At 40.5% G+C, this 16801-nt stretch overlaps 1 protein-coding gene across 4 annotated transcripts in view; it reads left to right on the forward strand.

Annotated features, from left to right (window-relative positions):
- AMBRA1 (autophagy and beclin 1 regulator 1) overlaps window positions 1-16801 on the forward strand; it is a 138817-nt gene that overhangs the window by 37598 nt on the left and 84418 nt on the right. For 2 of the 4 annotated variants that reach the window (XM_074909501.1, XM_074909502.1), the window contains exons 9-11: window positions 2051-2233; window positions 15659-15742; window positions 16302-16402. In XM_074909501.1, coding sequence (XP_074765602.1) covers window positions 2051-2233; window positions 15659-15742; window positions 16302-16402 — 368 coding nt within the window. The remainder of the gene's footprint in view (window positions 1-2050; window positions 2234-15658; window positions 15743-16301; window positions 16403-16801) is intronic. The other 2 variants (XM_074909505.1, XM_074909506.1) reach the window with 1 other exon arrangement.

A 16801-nucleotide genomic window follows, 5' to 3' on the forward strand; every position in this document is an offset into this window, starting at 1 on the left:
TGCTGTAATGCCTTGCTTTTTTTTTTATGCTTGGCCTATTAAGTCTTCAGGGGAGTAGAGAGAAGTGCTGTGTTTGTACAGCAAAGCCTTCTATGTTATGTAATCATGAACAGCTTTAATTCATCAAACAGTGCATAAAAGATCCAGGAGGAATCCAAAACAAACTGAGTATGTGTTTCCCCTTGTCCTTTTGCTGCTTATTGACTAAGTTTTTAGACCCCTGATCCTGTAGTCTGTGTGCTAAACTTGCCTCTTTACCAAGATGCCAGTGTAGTAGGGTACAGGGAGCTTACCTTGGGGAAGGTGCTTTCTCTTTGTGTCTACAGGACTTCCATTTCCACCTTCTTTTTTGTTTATATGCCCTGAATAGCAGAATGGGAGAATGTATGTGCTTGATAGGTGTCTGCAGCCAAAACAACATGAATACAATCTATCTCTAGAAGAATTAGTACATCTTTTTCATGCTGCTCTAAAGTCAGTCTCTAGAAATACTATTAAATGTAGTTTTCCATTGAAATATGACTTTAGGGATAGCAGCAGAGCACTTTATCAAATTGGTCTGATTGTTTGCTGCTCATGCTGTTGTGGATGTAAAACTTAGCCAAAATCTGATTTCCAGCACATTCACATAGAATTGGCACAGCTCTGGAAGGGAGGAATAAAACAAGTCTTCTAACAATCATTATTAGAGAAAATTATGGAGTTGCATTTTTGTCACTGACTGTAGTGTAACGCAGTGAAACTGTGTTGTATTGGTCACTATAAAGTTAAACGTATTCTTAAGAGTTTTCATGGCTGATGGTGAGGTCCACTGTAAAATGAATTTAGCTTGAAACTCTGTTCTGAAGATGGGTAGCATTCCTAAAAGGTAGACAGGCCACGTCTCTGTGAATATATTTTCATCTCTAGACTATCCCGTGGAATTCACTGTTCATTTGAGGTTTTTTGTTTTATTTTTCTTTGTTTAAAGCTGTTCACACTTTAATTTGTAGATTAAAAATTAGGGCTGCTCTCTCCATTATTGGTCACATTTGTAGGAAATGAGATTATATTTTTGTGACCTTGGGAACTACCAGTCTGGTATCTTGAATGAAAAGGAACAAGATCGTGTATGGAGTGGGGTGGAGGGGAGGGGGCAGCTAGAAGTTCAAGAAATAGACATGTCTGATAACTTGTGGGGGACACTGTTGTCATCTCTCCTCAAATTAGAGTTCAAATCTAATCCAAATAAGGCTATAGAAATGATTATTCAAGCATCTGAGGTGTCTGGACTTTAATACTGAGTAACTGTGTCACAGAAAGCATGTGCTAGGAGCTGTGGATATATGCAGGATAGGAAAAGAGTGTGTTTTAACCTGTCAAGCATCAAGGAAGGGGGTAATACTGGTGCTGATAGCTGATGCAGACAAAGGCCAAGTTATGCATGAATGAGAATCAGGAGTTAATTACAGAGGAAGGTTTTCCTCTCAGGTGGGATGCGAGGCTTTTAACATATGCCTAGTGGATCTCATTAAATTGCCACTATATGAAATCCCTACCATTTGATTACAAAGTAGTTAAACAAAGCTGTTAAACATTTTTTTTTTTTTTTTTTTTCCTTCTGCTTCGTAAGTACCCTCAAAACAACAGCACCTTCCTTCATTGTTTATTTAAACACTGCTGCTGTTTGGCATTGCAGGCAGAGTTGACACTGGGAGTGGGCTTGATTCTTACCAGGGATGCTTGCTGGGGTTAGTTGTGAACTGGTAATAAATGAAACAGATCCAAAGAGTCCTAAGAAGCAAACCCAGGACTTTTGCTTTTTGTCTATAGGTACTGTGTTGTGCTTCTGTTTGCACAACAAGGTAGTCACGTGGGAGTGTAACGTATAAAGGGAAAATTACTTCTACTTGCTTGCTTTATTTACTGTCTTGCTCATGGATAAAATGCAACCAGCCAATTTTGTGATATGCTGTTACCGTCCTGGCACTTGGAGCTCAAAAGGAAAAATAGGACTGGCTGTCGTTCTATGCTTGTGTAATGAGTGTCTGTGTATCTCTTTGTTGCTCAGGTTGTCTCCTGCCGCATATTATGCTCAGAGGATGATCCAGTATCTTTCCCGGAGGGACAGTATTCGACAGCGCTCTATGAGATACCAACAAAACCGTCTCCGCTCTTCCTCCTCCTCTTCTTCCACTTCAGAGAACTCAAGCCCATCCGTAGAGGGAAACGATCTGGAATTTGAAGATTTTGAGTAAGTGTGCATGCTGCCTTGCCCTCTTGCTTGAGTCTGTTGTCAGCACAAGTCTACTTTGTGGCTTCCTACTGTTTACCAATCAAAGATCTCTCAGGCTTCCTGTAGGAACAGGTTAAGTCAAGTCATTCAATCAATCATTAGAGCAGTGATTGCTACAAATGGGTCTTGTAATTTCTGTTATGAAAATGAAAGATGCTTTAGGCTACCTTCAACACATCAGGCTATCTCAACCATATTTAAAAGATGGGTTAAATAAAGAAAAGGAGAGTCTTTCTCCCATGGAACATGTGGGGAACCAAGAGTTTTATTAGTCTTCAAATCTTGAGACAGAACAGGAACCATTAAGAGGCTTTGCAGGACTTAGTTCTTTGGTCTAAGACTGTAGGAGATGGCCAGATGTGTTCTGTTACTTTTACTCGCTCTGTCTCTACAACTTTGTCAAATTAGCTGAAGTTTCTGGGATTAGGGGTTTTTTTTGAAGACTTGTGAATCTGTGTTAAGGCTTAGTTTCCTGTGAGGAGAGCAAATGGCCTCTTGTGTCAAAGTGAGGATTGACACTGCATCTAAACATTAGAGGAGCATTCCTGTAAGCCACTGTATTTCCTTCTGAGTGGTTCTCCTGACAGACTTTTAAAGTCTACTCTCCAGCATCTGCTTTTGGACTTATAGTGATACGCAGTGTAATCCCAGCAAACAAATTTACTGCAAACCTTTTCCAATAAATGGAAGTATAGTAATGGATTGTTTAGATGGCATGGAGACCAAAAGCTCAGGAATTTAGATTAAAATCCACTTTAGCAGAAAAGGGAACATGACCTTTCTAGCCTGTCTTTAGTCATTTCCTTTTAAATATAGGATTTTCCCTGTGTGCTTTTAAGTATTTCACTGAATTTTTTTCCTCCTTTGTGTATATTGTGATTAAAACAGGATGATTCTGAGCATGGTCATAGAAGTAGTGTAGTACGGAGGTGAGTTTGATGGGAGCTGTGACTCCTCAAAAATCTGGCTTTTATGTCGCTGCTGCCAGCAGAGGATGCTGTCAACTATGCTACTATAATAACTTCCATGTTCACTTGCTGCAGTGGCACAAACTTGAGGTGGCATGTTGTTAAAGCTCCATGTCCTTTGTGTTACGGTGAAGTCCCTTTGTGAAGGACACTGGTAACACTAGCTATTCCCGGAAAAGCAAGATATTAATCCCTTTCTGACTTTTTAAGTGGTAGTAGACTTTTTTTCCTTAGAACGTTGTTTTGTGAAGCTGTCATTTCATGCTCCAGCAATTAAATATTCAGAAGTACAGGGTGAGTGAATGTCTTCCCTTGTCATTGCAGCCTTGTTTGTGTGAGATGTAAATGAAGGGAGATAATACAGAAGAGTCACTGCCTAGTAGCTTTTCCCAAGCAGCTTTGTCATCTGGAAGAGAAGAAATATGGTGACTGCTGGGTCCATTTTGTGAAGTGGGTGCATTGCAAGCATAGACTTTAATATTTCCATTATTCCGTTTCATTTGTCTGGGGTGGCTTGTTCTGCTGGGAAAATACACAGAGCCAGGGAAACGCCTGCAGAGAAGTCTGTTCCCCTGCAGATAATGCTCACACAGTAAGAGTGCCCAGTCAGGGAAGCAATTTAATCAGCCATGCTAAGGTTGTCTTTCATTTCATACTGAGCAAAAAGAAGTGTTTATTCCTTACTGTGCAGTGGCTGAATTTGCTGGTTGAATATTTCATATTGAATTCTGGTCTATGCATTCAAGACATGATGTCTTTTTCCTTCTCTGCTTCATTATTTTTCCTGGCTGATTAGAGGGAGCTGCTGTGCGGGGTCCTTAGAGCTGGAACTTGTCTCGTGACTCATTTGATTTCTTCTGCTGACACTTCGCAATGAAATGTCTTATACGGAGTTCTTGCTTCTCCTTTTGGCTCCTGTATCCCCCTTTCTTTGCTTGCTTACCTGAGCAGAGTCGTGTATTTCTTCATGTATTTCTTTTTTGCCCTGATCTAGATGCTCTGGCTTCCCTGCTTGTCCAAATCCAGTGTAGGACAGGGAGTTGCCACTGTGTCTAGCTACCTGCAGTTCATGCTTTTCTCCTGGAATCCAGTGATTTTTTTTTTTTTAAATGTAAAAGCTGTAGTAAATTGCCTTGATGCTTTATCATTCTAAACTGGTTAATGTAATTGGTAAATATTCTACCTCTCGTTTTCCTGGAGATCAGAAGAAAGATGCAGGGGGCATTAAACACCACTTGGTTTTACTATACGTAGAGTTCTGGGCAAGAGGTGAGCCCTGTGCTGGTGCACAGTGCCTAGGAGAGAAGCCTTCCTTGGCTTTCATCTTTTGTGGGTTCTGAGGGTTTTTTTTTCTCCTTTATGGTTCATTTTGTAGCTTTCAGCTTTGCTCACCTAATGACCTAGTAAGGGGGGTGAAAAACTTGGCCTCTGCACTGTTTGTGTGCATATGGCCTCTAAATTTAAGCTAAAGCCTTTCCTGTGCGTCGGTTTATTGGTGTCATTTTCTTCATGCAGGTTCTCCAGAATCTCATTTGAATTAATTCATAATTACATTTAGTTTGTGGTACCAATAGCAGTTGTGTTGGTTGAAGAGTGTGAAGTAGAGTGGTTCTATTACACCAGTTTTTATGGACAGGGGAGGAGGAGGGAGACACAAGATACACCTGTGTTATTTGGTTTAATAAGATGTTATCTCTCTACATGTGCTGCCTGTATTTAACCTGTCACTGTTGTCATCTTACTGCTTATTAAATACAACTGACAACTGTAAATTTAGTCATGTCTGCATGAAAGCATTTGATATGGTTTGTAATATATATACAGATTGTAATATTAGGTTATTAACAGATAAATTGATATGAGTGGGTTTTAAGGTTAGCTTTAGCAGAATCCTAAGCTAAAATGAAAAAGGCTTCTGGTATTCTGGGATAAGAATCTCTGAATGGAGAATGATGTCACTTTAGTCTTCCAGCATAACTGGTAAGAAGAGATTCTTTATAGACAAGTCACAGGTGTTGACCTTTCTAATTTCAAGGTCTTTTCTGAATGTCTTACATTTAAATCCATAGTTTAGCTCTAGAAAAATCTAAAGTGACTATCTTTTCTTTTGACTTCTTCAACAAGTTTGACTTGGTTTCTTCCAGAGACTTCCGTCTAGAACAGCTCTGGTGCTGGAGACTGTGAGTTGATGTTTTTAGGGCTCCTTGGATATAGCGCAAGCTAATTTACTTTTTCATGTATAATTCTAAATCTGTCACCATAATCAGAATGTGAAGGTGTTTCTGTAGATTAATTCTGGCCATCCATGTCCCTTTTTGCCTGCAGTAAAAGTGGGAACAAATACAGGTTCGTTTTATCTGTCACACTGAAAAGCAGATATATAGGACAGGGCACCAGCTCGCTGTCTGAAAGCTTTGCTCAGATCTGTCACTGCAGTTCTATAAAGGCTTTCAAGCCAAGGCTAAAGGTGTGACTGTGGCTGACTCCTCTGTCTGCTTTTGAGAATGGGCTGCCTGGTAGAATATAGATATGAGGGAGCTTGGAGATTACACTCTTATAATGTCTGCAGCTTTTCCCCTTTCTGTCCTCCTTTTTTTTTTTTTTTTTCTTCCTCCCAGGAGGATATCTGCTGGGATGGATACATTCAGTTGTGCCATTGTCACAGACTAGGCAGGTCTTTATTGTGTCTCTACAAGAAGGGCTTTACCTCACAGGCCTAAAATCTTGTTTTGGTGCTTTATCTTTTTAATTTCTTTTGAGACACCGCTGAGCACCCGGGCAGAGAATATGAGCACTGTAGGCACTGTTTTATTGAGACCATAATGGGCATTCTGATTTTGTGGAAGCGGGCACTTGCTTTACAGAGATGATGAATCACTTGTGGAAAACTTAGACGATTCAGGGTGACATTATTTGGCTTTATTTGTGAACTTAAAATCCTTTTGCTTAAGGCACATTCTGAACCAAGACTTGTGGCTTCTCAGATGGGCATCTTGCAGGGGTCTCTTTGTATGTGCATAAGATACATGAGTATCCACCATGCCTGTCTTCTGCCATTTTTGCTTACTTTATCGACTCTATCATGGCAAGAACTGCCAAATCTAAGTTCTTCCAATTGCCTCTTGCCTTAAAAGTCTCCAAGATTTCAACCTGTCAGCTGACTGTCACTGCATTAAAGCTGTAAGTCTTGCTTCTGGTTTCTTGAATATGATTTTTATTTATGTTGGAGATGTATGGTAGACTCTTTTTGGCCTCTTCCATAGGCAAAGTTGGTTTGGAAGTCTGTTTCTGTCATAGTTGGTGCTCTGCTTTAAGCTGGAATTTTGGTTTAGTTTTTTTATGTATTAAGGAGAAAAGTGCATGGCTGATTAGAAATTCATAAAAGATACCCAGGCAATCACCCTTCTTCTTGAATGTCTTAATTTAAAACATCTTTTCTTTTTAGCTTCTTTAAGAACCTTGACTTGTTTGGTACCTGAAAATGTTCATTAGGAACTGGCTGGAAGCAATTGTATCTGAACTAACATCATGCAGTGAGAGAGAAGGGGAGGCAATGGCTGTGGCAGTGTGGTTAGTCAGTAGTGTGCACTTGGGTAGTAGGTTTAGGTTTGGATCCTGTTCTCCCTGTTGCTTCTCAAGTGGAATGGTGGAAGTGGGTTTGGGTGGGGGAGTTGTGTGTCATGGTGTGAATAAGCATATGGTTTGCTTAATGGCTTAGACAGAAAGAGATTTTGGAAAGTTTGAATGAGGGGAGAGAGAGGTTGGAGATTACCAGTTACTGAAATAACTTTTTCCTTACCCTTGTGAAGGAATTCCATGCTTATGTTTAAATCCAGTCTCTACCTTTTCATTTTGCCTGTTATCATTGTTTGCTAGAGACACAGGGCAGTGGGAGCACTAATCTGCAGAAATGCAATCAATTCACCATGCACCTGCTGTTTTCCCTTAGCACAGCAGCTACTAAGAGCACACGGGTAGAACTGGGACTCTTTGTACAGCCAGCCTTGGTCTTTACTGCCCTCCTTCCCAGCTGTTCACTGTGCATTCCTGTATTTCAGAGTGGTTTTTTTTTTTTCTTCTGTGACAACCTTCAACTCTTGCAAAAGAAACTCTTCAAACAGGAGCCAGGTTTTCTTGGCAGGAGAAAGGTGAGATTGGAATGGCTCAGGTTTTTTGTGAGACTTGAAATAAGTATGGAGCTTTTTGATCTATAGCTCCAGATAAGGAAGACAAGTTCTGTCATTGTGGAGAAGGAAGCGTAGGGAATCCCAGAGGTAAGGAAGGAGATTTACTCTGTAGAGTGACTGTAACTTAAGCTGACACATCAGGATGGATGGGCTCCCAAGTGCAAAGTTCTGATAGGGCATAGTGAAGGTGAGCAAGAGAGATGACTTGATCGGTGGTAGCCTTTTGGTGTAGTGGCAGAAAGGTTGCATATCCAAACGACAAGCTTTCTAAAAGCAATTAGGATGGTTTTTTTCGTTTTTCTTCTTACCATCCTGATGTTTACATTTGAGGTTAACAAAAGACATGGTAGGAGATGTGAGAATCTGTGGGCTCTTCATGTCACTGAAATGCTGATGGACATGGATTTTTAGGATCCATGATGCTTCAGTATACTGCAGAAAAAGCAGCAATTTCTGTCTGGAAGTCTTAGATGAGACAGTTTGTTATCTGTCTCTCTTACTTGAGCAACTACAAAGAATATTCGTGTTAGCAATTTATTTGAGATCAGTTAAAGATATTAAAAGTAGGAATTCTATTTGTTGTACGTACCTGCTTTTGTTGTTTTTTTCCCAGAGCCCCTTCATCCGTGGTTTTGACAATGTTTCGTCTGACTCTGTTTCTGAGCTCATATGGCTCTGCATCATTGTTTTTGATGAAGATGGACCTTCTCAAAGCTAGCTTTTAAGGCGGATCTGAATTTTGTGGAACTTGATGGTCACTTTCTGCTGGCTTCTCTCCTCTCTGTTACAGGTTTCTGGAGCAGTTAGCACAGGGATGTTGCTTCCAGATACATAGCAATTTATGTTAATTATATTCATCATCTTAAACACAGTTGCAGGCTAAGAATTCTAACAAGTTCTGGATGAATGGGAATGATATTGAATCTACTCTTTGAACTTCATTTTTCAGGGATTAGTGGAAGTCTTAACTTGGCTTGTGATCTACTCATAGTAGCCTGCAGCTTCATTTTCCCTATTCTTTTTATCTTTATCTTTTGTGACAGTCTTTTATATTCTCCTTATCTTGGTCTTAATGTCTAATAATATTGCCTGGATGCAGTGACAGGCAGTGACTGTTTCCTTGCAGCAGTACTGCAGGATATTGCTAACCTCTCTGGCATAATGTTGTTTTACCATTAAGTCACATTCCAGCAAGGCAAGTGTCTTCACAGCAGGGCAGTGAAAGAATGAGTGACTTTTCAAAGATGGCAGTTGCCAGAAAAGCTCACATCATATTGCATACTGTTGGTTGCCTGGGCCTGTAGAAACAGTTTTAATGTCAAGACAGTACATCTGAGTTTTTCTGCTACTTATGAGCTGTGTTCATTGTTTTCCTTTTGCTTTTATTTTGTGTCTGTGAAACTCTTAAATCAAGCTAAGTCACCTAGTAGGTGATGTCTGGTGTTAGTGGGAGTGGTTAGGAAGCAAGCTGTTATTAGTTTGTTGCTAGCTGTGCAGAGCAGGCAGTGTTTAGCATTCTTCAAGCCTGTAAGGTCTAACAGATTAGTGTTGTTTGTGCAGTTATGTTTTCATTTCTGTTTCCCTTGGAAGTAGCACAACAGTGCAATACATGAAAAAGAAAAAGTTGGTGCTTACTTTTGACACTTTATTCCAGTATTGAAGCCTGATGGGGGGGCAGTGATTGTATGTTTGCACTATGAGCTGTGTTCAGTGAGGAGCACCACTTGTGAAGTTTTCAAAGTGATTAGAATTAGCCATAGTGATTTTTTTCCCTAGTCGTGCTCATGTTTGGATGAATGTTTGAATGTGGCTAACTAATGAGTCTCAAAGGAGGGGTAGTTGTAGTGCTGGATACCCTGGTTTTTTTATAAAGCACTGCATACAGTGGTTTTCTTAATACTCATGTACCAGGTCTAGGCAGGGGAGTAGGGATTCTCTATCTCTGTCTGGCCTCTAATTTTTCTGTTTTCTAATGATTCACTGTAGCTATGGAGTATATCAGTCTTACTCTAAAACATGTCATCAATTTGTGAGCCCACCACACAGTGACGTGATTAAAACAGAGACAACTGGATACTGCGCCTAAATAAGAGCAAGTGCTTCATTCTGTTTCCAAATCAGTCTTTCTCTGGAGCAATTAATCCTTGGCATTTAATGGGCAAGTGCTGCTGGCTCTCTTGACCAGGTGATAAATCCTCTCTTATGTGATGCTTCACTTGATCTTCTGAAGTGTCATTTTTAATCTTGTAAATACATTTTCCCCTGAACAGCCCTCTGAGAGGCAATCAAGGCTGGGGGGTTTGTTTCCCTCTGGTCAGGAGAGCCATTAGTAACTCAGCAGTCTGCTGTTCTATATGAAATTTTACCTGATAAATAGATATAAATTTTCCCTGGTGTTCCTTTGAAAAAGCTTCTAGTGAAAGACTGGCATTTTAGCCTTCAAAAGAACGTAGGAAGATGGAAAGGCACCATGTCTTGGGTGACTTAACTAACTTCTTTATCAATTACTGTATTAAATAGCTATGTTAAAAATCTATTCTTCCAGTTCCTGTCTTTCCAGCTGGGCGACATTGCTCTTTGCAGTTTCTCTAATACTTTTATTCTTCAATTTTGTATGTCTTGCGGTGTTATACTTGGGAGTTTGCTCCACAATCCTAATGCATTTAGTGCCAGGAAGGACTTTTCATGTAGCAGATGCTTCTTACTGCTTAAATTTTTTTATCACTTGTTGTATCCTTTTGTTCTTTCTTAAGTACTTCTCCTTCAATGGTGGTCATATCCTTCAAGGATAGGTAGATAAATTTATATTTATACCTTTCATTTTTACCAGATTACATATATTCTTTTAAATCAGTGTTTTTGTTGTTTTAATGTCTGTGGATGTCAATACTTGTACCCTTTTTGGTGGGACCAGTGCTCCTGCCTTGCTTACTTATATCTACTTCTAGAAAAAGGTCTCTGCTCAAAGATAAGACAGTTGTCTTGAATCTTTTCTCTTAAACATAATTCTGGTTTTAGTTGAGATACCCTTGTCCTCAGAGCCATAATACGTAGTCCCCTTTTCCTGGGTTGAATTTACAACTTCTCCAAGACTTAAGGACTGTGAGTAAAGTAGAATATAATGGGTGGAACCTGTATTTTTTGATTAAGAGACTAGTGCTACTGGTACAGGGGATGTTATTTCAGCTCCTATGTCTCTCTGCAGAGTTACAGCCAACTTGCAGTGTGGCTTTTCCTTTTGTCTTCTAGGATACCTGTATCTCACTGAAATACTCAGAATGTCAAGGTTTTATTTACTTCGTGTTTACCTCTCTATTTTGAGAGGCTTATTTCCTATAAATCACCCCAGTTTTCCCTAACTTCATTTGTAGGAGATGCTCAGAATTTTGTAGGATCAGACAGAGGCAAAACTAAAGTTTCAACATCTTCTGGTATTTGCCGCTCCTCTCAGTTGTAAAGCTAATAATTAACTTTCTATTGTAGTGTTCCCAACATTGTTTGTCCCTTACTCATCAGGATGGTGCTGGAAAGTGATTGACACATTCTTAGAATCATCAGTAAACATAATGTTCCCCTCGCCACCTCTTTTTCCTACTTCTGTACCCTTTGTAAAACAGTACACACTTTGTCTCGTAGCCCTATGCAGCCCTTGTGATACACCCTTCTTGGAATATGTCATCTGTTTTCATCTAAATCAGCAGTGAATCCTGTGAAGTGAATTGCAAGATTTCTTAGAATCACAGAGACATAGAAAGGTTTGGGTTGGAAGGGACCCTAAAGATCATCTAATTCCAACCCCCCTGCCATGGGTAGGGACACCTTCCGCTAGATCGGGTTGCTCAAAGCCTCATCCAACCTGGCCTTTTAGGATCTCTTTCTTCTTTAGTATGGCCAGTTTGACATCTTCTGCGTACCCTCTTCAGAGGACCTCAGGTCAGAGTTGACCAACTCTAAAGACAAATAAGTTTGCATTTTCTGGTAACCTTCTCTGAGCTCCTAATACGATCTTTGTGCCACTCCTGCTTTTCTTGCTGTCTGCTACTTATGCCCTCTGTGCTATCTCCTCTGAAGTAACCTCCTGCAGTCTTAAAAAATTGATAGCAAGTAAGTGGAGATACTTAATGTCTGAAGTACCATGAAAATGTTACTGTTTTTCTCTGTTACATCAAGATGGTGCAACTTGAATCCAGTGCCAACCCTTAAGGATATTAGTAGATGCCATTTAACCAATTATTTAGCATTTCTATTGTATGTAACTATCTAACCTCTGCAATAGAAAAATTGATTTAGCATTTTAAATCGGATTGCATGAAACACAATAAAATGCTGCAAATATGGAACAATCGGCTTGGCCTGATATTATTTGATTCTTATGAACTTGCATGGCTTACTGGTGCTGGCTCTGATAATTAAATGGCTTTTCAAAATGGTCATTGGTGACCTAATTCTATTGGCAGTGTAGTCAGTGGGAGTTTTAATATTGACTACAATGGGAACAGTTAGACCAACAGATTGCATTAGAAATCCCATGCTGTGTGTTTAATTTTACTTCCTGATACAACAATCTCTAAATATTAAAGAGAGTTCTTGCCAAGATAGAAAAGCAGAACATAGCTTTTTCCTTTCTGACAGTCTTGACTATATTCTGTATCCCCTCAGTTATTAATGCGGTAGCCAAGTTACCAGAATGCCGCCTTCTCCAAACTTCAGGATGCAAAGTTTTGCATCTCTATCTCTGTTTTCAGAGCTGGCGTTGCTGCTCTCAACAAGCAAACAAAACAATAGCAGTAAAATCCAAGGAGATTTGACTGTCTTATTTAGTTTAGGATAAACTTTCATCCTCCTTATGCCCTATTAAAGGTTCATAAGTTTGAATGTTTGGCAATTGCCGCCTTCTCCTGCTCCATTCTGTGTTAGTGTTAATGCTATTTTTCCCCTACCAACTCTTATTCTCCATATCGCTGTTTTGATTTGTCCCACACTGCCATCTGAACTAATTATGAATAACCTGAATTTTGAGCCAGACTCTTAAAGCTGTTTTGACCATTTGTTGATTCTTGCAGTTTTCCTCCCGAGACAAATTAATCTGTTAATAATTATAGTATTAAGTCTCCCTTGTCACCTTACATGCTGATTACTTCTGATTCTTTCACTGCATCTTGCTCGAGAGATTGCTTAGTTCCTTCATTATTATATTTTCGCTGTAGAAGTTTCCCTGTGCTGTTCATATTTGCTGGTGTGTTTAAAACAAAGGGCCCTGCAGGACACCATTTTAGCCTTGTTACAGCACTTTCTGTAGCACATTTTTGTTTCATTTACTTTTGCAAGTTTACTGAGTTGCTTTACAGAAGAGGCTTTTTTTACCTAGATGCACACACTCTGAGGGATCTGCTTTTGCAGGTTATGTTAATTAAACTGTCCACTGCAAATTAGTAGCTAATGAGTCTGTAGATAGTCGACACTAAATAGAAAGTAGAGCATTAGATCTTCACCAGTACTTTAGAGAACTTTGGAAACTTTTCTTGCCGGAGTGCTTCACGCTGGCACTGCAGTCGTGCTAACATCTGCTCTCCTCCCTCTGTCAGCATGCTGTATGTGGTACAGAAATAACACAAAGTGCCACCCATCTTCACTGATCTGTAGGGGTTTTTTTTTATTTTCCTTTTTAGGAGGTGCAGAAATAATCTTCAGCTGGCACCAGGGTAATATAAGCTGTTCTAGCTCTTCAGCACTAGATGCTTAAAAACACTCTTGCATCTAGTTGAGCATGGGAGTTTAGATATAAATGACTCTGTAAATTAGTGATTCAGTGTAATGTTTAGTAATATTCCTCTTTAGCACAGGAGAGTGTATCTTACACTTCCATTACAGTAAATAAGAAGTCTAGCATTCTCAAAGGATAGTCAATGTTTCTCATTCCCAATTCTGTTTGAGTTATAGGGCAGTGGCAGTTGGGGGGGGGTGGTTTTGAAATTTTTTTGTTTTTAAATGGGATGTTTAAAACCAGGCTGCTTTCTCTTGAATCAGTAGAAACTGTGTCTGTCAAGGTGAAAACAAGAAAAGTCTAGTCTATATTTTTTTCCCTTTTAGGCTTTTTGTATTGAGGGAGAGTTGTAAGCACAGCGAATGGGATGGTACAGGATGGACTTGCATCAGAAAGTCTTGCTGATTAGAAAATTTGTATCCTGAAAAGTTTTTATGGATGCTGAGAGCATTGGCTAGTGCCATTTTAAAAAACGGGAACAGTTAGATGCTTTAGATCTCTTGATTTGGACTGTAGGAGACTTTGCACCTTTTTTTTGTGTTCGCTGGATCCAATTCCTCATTTCCTTTTGAAACCTGCTGTGGAGAGGCTCTTCAGCTGGGGAGTTCTGCAGGGTGTAGTCCTGCTGCTGTTCCTCTTGCTGGTATTTTTCTCTTTCAAAACCATCTTCTGATTCTAGTAAATGTCCAAAGCAAATGCAAACCCTGAAAACTGTTTTGCTACTTTTCTCCCAGGGCTGCATATATTTCAAAAACTGCTGCACGGACTCATAAAAAGTGTATTTCTTGTCTGATTTTCACTAACTCTTACTGTGTGTGGCAAGATCTGGAACGTGACACTTCTTTTTCCCTTTGGCCTTGTCTCTTCAGCAGGAAAAGTTAGTATGTCAGCACTCAAGTTCGCAGGATTCTTTCTGTTATTGATCCCCATCTTAACAGGCTTTGATGAAACAGCAGCAGGTTTTACGTGGCTGATTTCAGGAACCCTGCTGGTTACACAGAAACCTCAGGGTGAGGTGCGGCTTTGTCTCTGAACCGCAAATGCTGCTTCTGCAGTGGGAGGAGAAATGGAAGCTTTGAGCTTGGATTTAGATTTGATTTTGATGAAAAGGCTTGAAATGCTAACGAGCTTTGCAGAATAACCTCTGCTTTTGTGTTCCTGGCTCCTCAAGTGTGTGGGAAACAGCCGCGTAATGGACTTTCTTCTCAGCCCACGTTTCTTGCTCACTGACTTTAAGAAAGCAAAACAAAAAAAAATTGCAAAATGCACAGCTTGCTGGAGTGGGTTAGGAATGTGCTGCTAGTGTGTTGCGTAAGGAATACTTAGTCTCCTAGTGATTCCAAGGCTCTGCAAGTAATATTGTCCCCACAACTGCCTGGAAAGGAGATGAGTAGGGCTGCAATTACAGATGGGGATCTGGAATCCAGGGATAACAGACTTGCTGCTTGTGCCAGGTCATGCAGAGAGTAGATTTCTGAATGGAGAATAAAGCACTGCAGAGGTCTGTTCCAGAGCTCCCGAGTCACTGGTGGAGTCTTGTTATTCTCCTTGCAGTTTTAGTGCTGTATAATTACAGGTCCTCTTGTGACCTATGAATGCAGTATCAGGAATTCTGTTTGCTGGGGACTCGAGGTCCTCCAGTTTGGCTTCCTGCTTGTTGTAGGGTTGTTACCGCCAAAATCAGACTGGGTCGGTCAGGGCTTTGTCTAGCTCCTGTTTTCAGACTTCCAAGGATGGTAGCTCTGCAGCCTCTCTGGGTAGCCTGTTCAGTGTTGCACTGCCATCCTGGGGAAGAAGACTTTCTTGTGTCTGCTGTAGGACAATAGATGCTAGATCCTTCACCCTCATTCTCCAGGTCCCAGACATTTATTGTGAAACAGAATGAGAGGTTTTTTAGAAGGTACAGTTTCATCTGATACCACCTAGCATTTCTGACTTCACTAGAAAAGCTTGTGAAAGGTGAGATTATTTTAAACTGATGGCACTTAAACTTGATCTTGAGGGAGGGAGCACAAAAAAAATAGTCTGCAGATTATGCTCTTTTGCCTGCACTTTTGGGAATGAAAAAGTGAGACAACAGATCTCTCTGCCTCACAGGAAGTTCTGTTCAGGACTGTGGCGTGCTCGCTTCTGCTGTCCTGGTCCAAATTCTAAGGTTTCTCACTGGTTTGTTCAGGTGCTGACATTAATTCATTGACTCTCGTTGTTGATACTTTTAAGACATTGTCAGATGATGGAGAAAGTGTACATTAGGCTACCCATACGTGAGCTGTCAGGAGTCTTTAGTACAGTAAGTTGGGTGAATTTGGAACATTTAGAAGCATGTGAATTACTCAAGAGAACCATTAAATCTGTGGCATACTCAGGATGACTAGGTGACAGTGCTGGGTTTTTCTTTTCTTGGAGAATACTTTATTACACAGTATTTTTAATATACTATATTTTTTCTTTTTTTCTTTTGCTGAAGGGACAATGGAGACCGATCCAGGCACCGAGCTCCCCGGAATGCCCGCATGTCTGCACCATCGCTGGGGCGCTTTGTCCCGAGGTAAGGCTTGTACATGTAAGAGTTAAAGGGTGTGGAAATCCCGGAGGTACAAGTTGCAGTACAGTGCTCTGGTGCTTTCAGATGGATTCCTTTTCTTGCACAGGGCTGCGGTGTTCTTGGTATGCAATTTCTGGGACCCCTGAGATGGCATGTTAGTATGATCAGCTCATTGTGTGACATTTGAAGGACAGCACATTGTTAGTGCTTCTTACCTGCAGGTTGGGGCTACGGTGTGAAGGCAGAATGGGAGGAGAAAAGAATCTGATCGGAGATTCTCAGCACAGCGTGCTGGTTTGAGATTAGGAAGCTATTGTGGGAGGTAAAGGTTTTGCTTAATGCTGATCTTCATAGCCACATTGATCAGAGGAGGATCTAATCTGTAACTTGCCTTTTGTTTGAAGAACTGAAGTGGTTGGCTAAGCAGAGGAGTCCAGCCTTCCCTCTACTATAGTCTGCTGGAATATAGTCATATTTCCTCAAAGTAATTGCAGTTTCTGACCAGGGCTGTAGTATACTGGGATGTCTTTCTCTTTGTAAGCTTACTCTCTTTGTTTTGCAGACGCTTTTTGCTGCCAGAGTACTTGCCTTATGCTGGGATTTTCCATGAACGGGGACAGCCTGGCTTGGCCACCCATTCCTCTGTCAACAGGGTTTTGGCAGGTAATGAGATTTCTTGTTTGCGGTAGTCATGCATATTAGTGGTATTTTTCTTGTGAATCTGAGCAGAGGACGATTGATGAGGAAAAGTCTGCTTCCAACTTTTGAGGTTCTCTTTAAGTTGCCTGAAACAGGAGAAAGGACAGTTGGGTTGATGTGGTGAGCTGTCATTCAAGTGCTCGAGTATTGCAGATTTCACGCTTCAAGTATGTGTATGGGAGTCTCTGCATGAATTGGGGAGGGGTGCTGTTAACTATTCTCCCTTTGTTTAACTTCTTCCCCTATTCCTAGATGTCTTTTTCTTAACAACTTGACAGACTAATGATCAGCTTGCTGCAGGTCCTTCTAATTGAATTATAGGGTGCCTTGTTCGTGTTCCGGCTGGCAAGACGCACACAAGGG

The sequence above is a fragment of the Athene noctua genome, chromosome 6 (genome assembly GCF_965140245.1).
Source record: "Athene noctua chromosome 6, bAthNoc1.hap1.1, whole genome shotgun sequence".
Taxonomy (NCBI): Eukaryota; Metazoa; Chordata; class Aves; order Strigiformes; family Strigidae; genus Athene; species Athene noctua.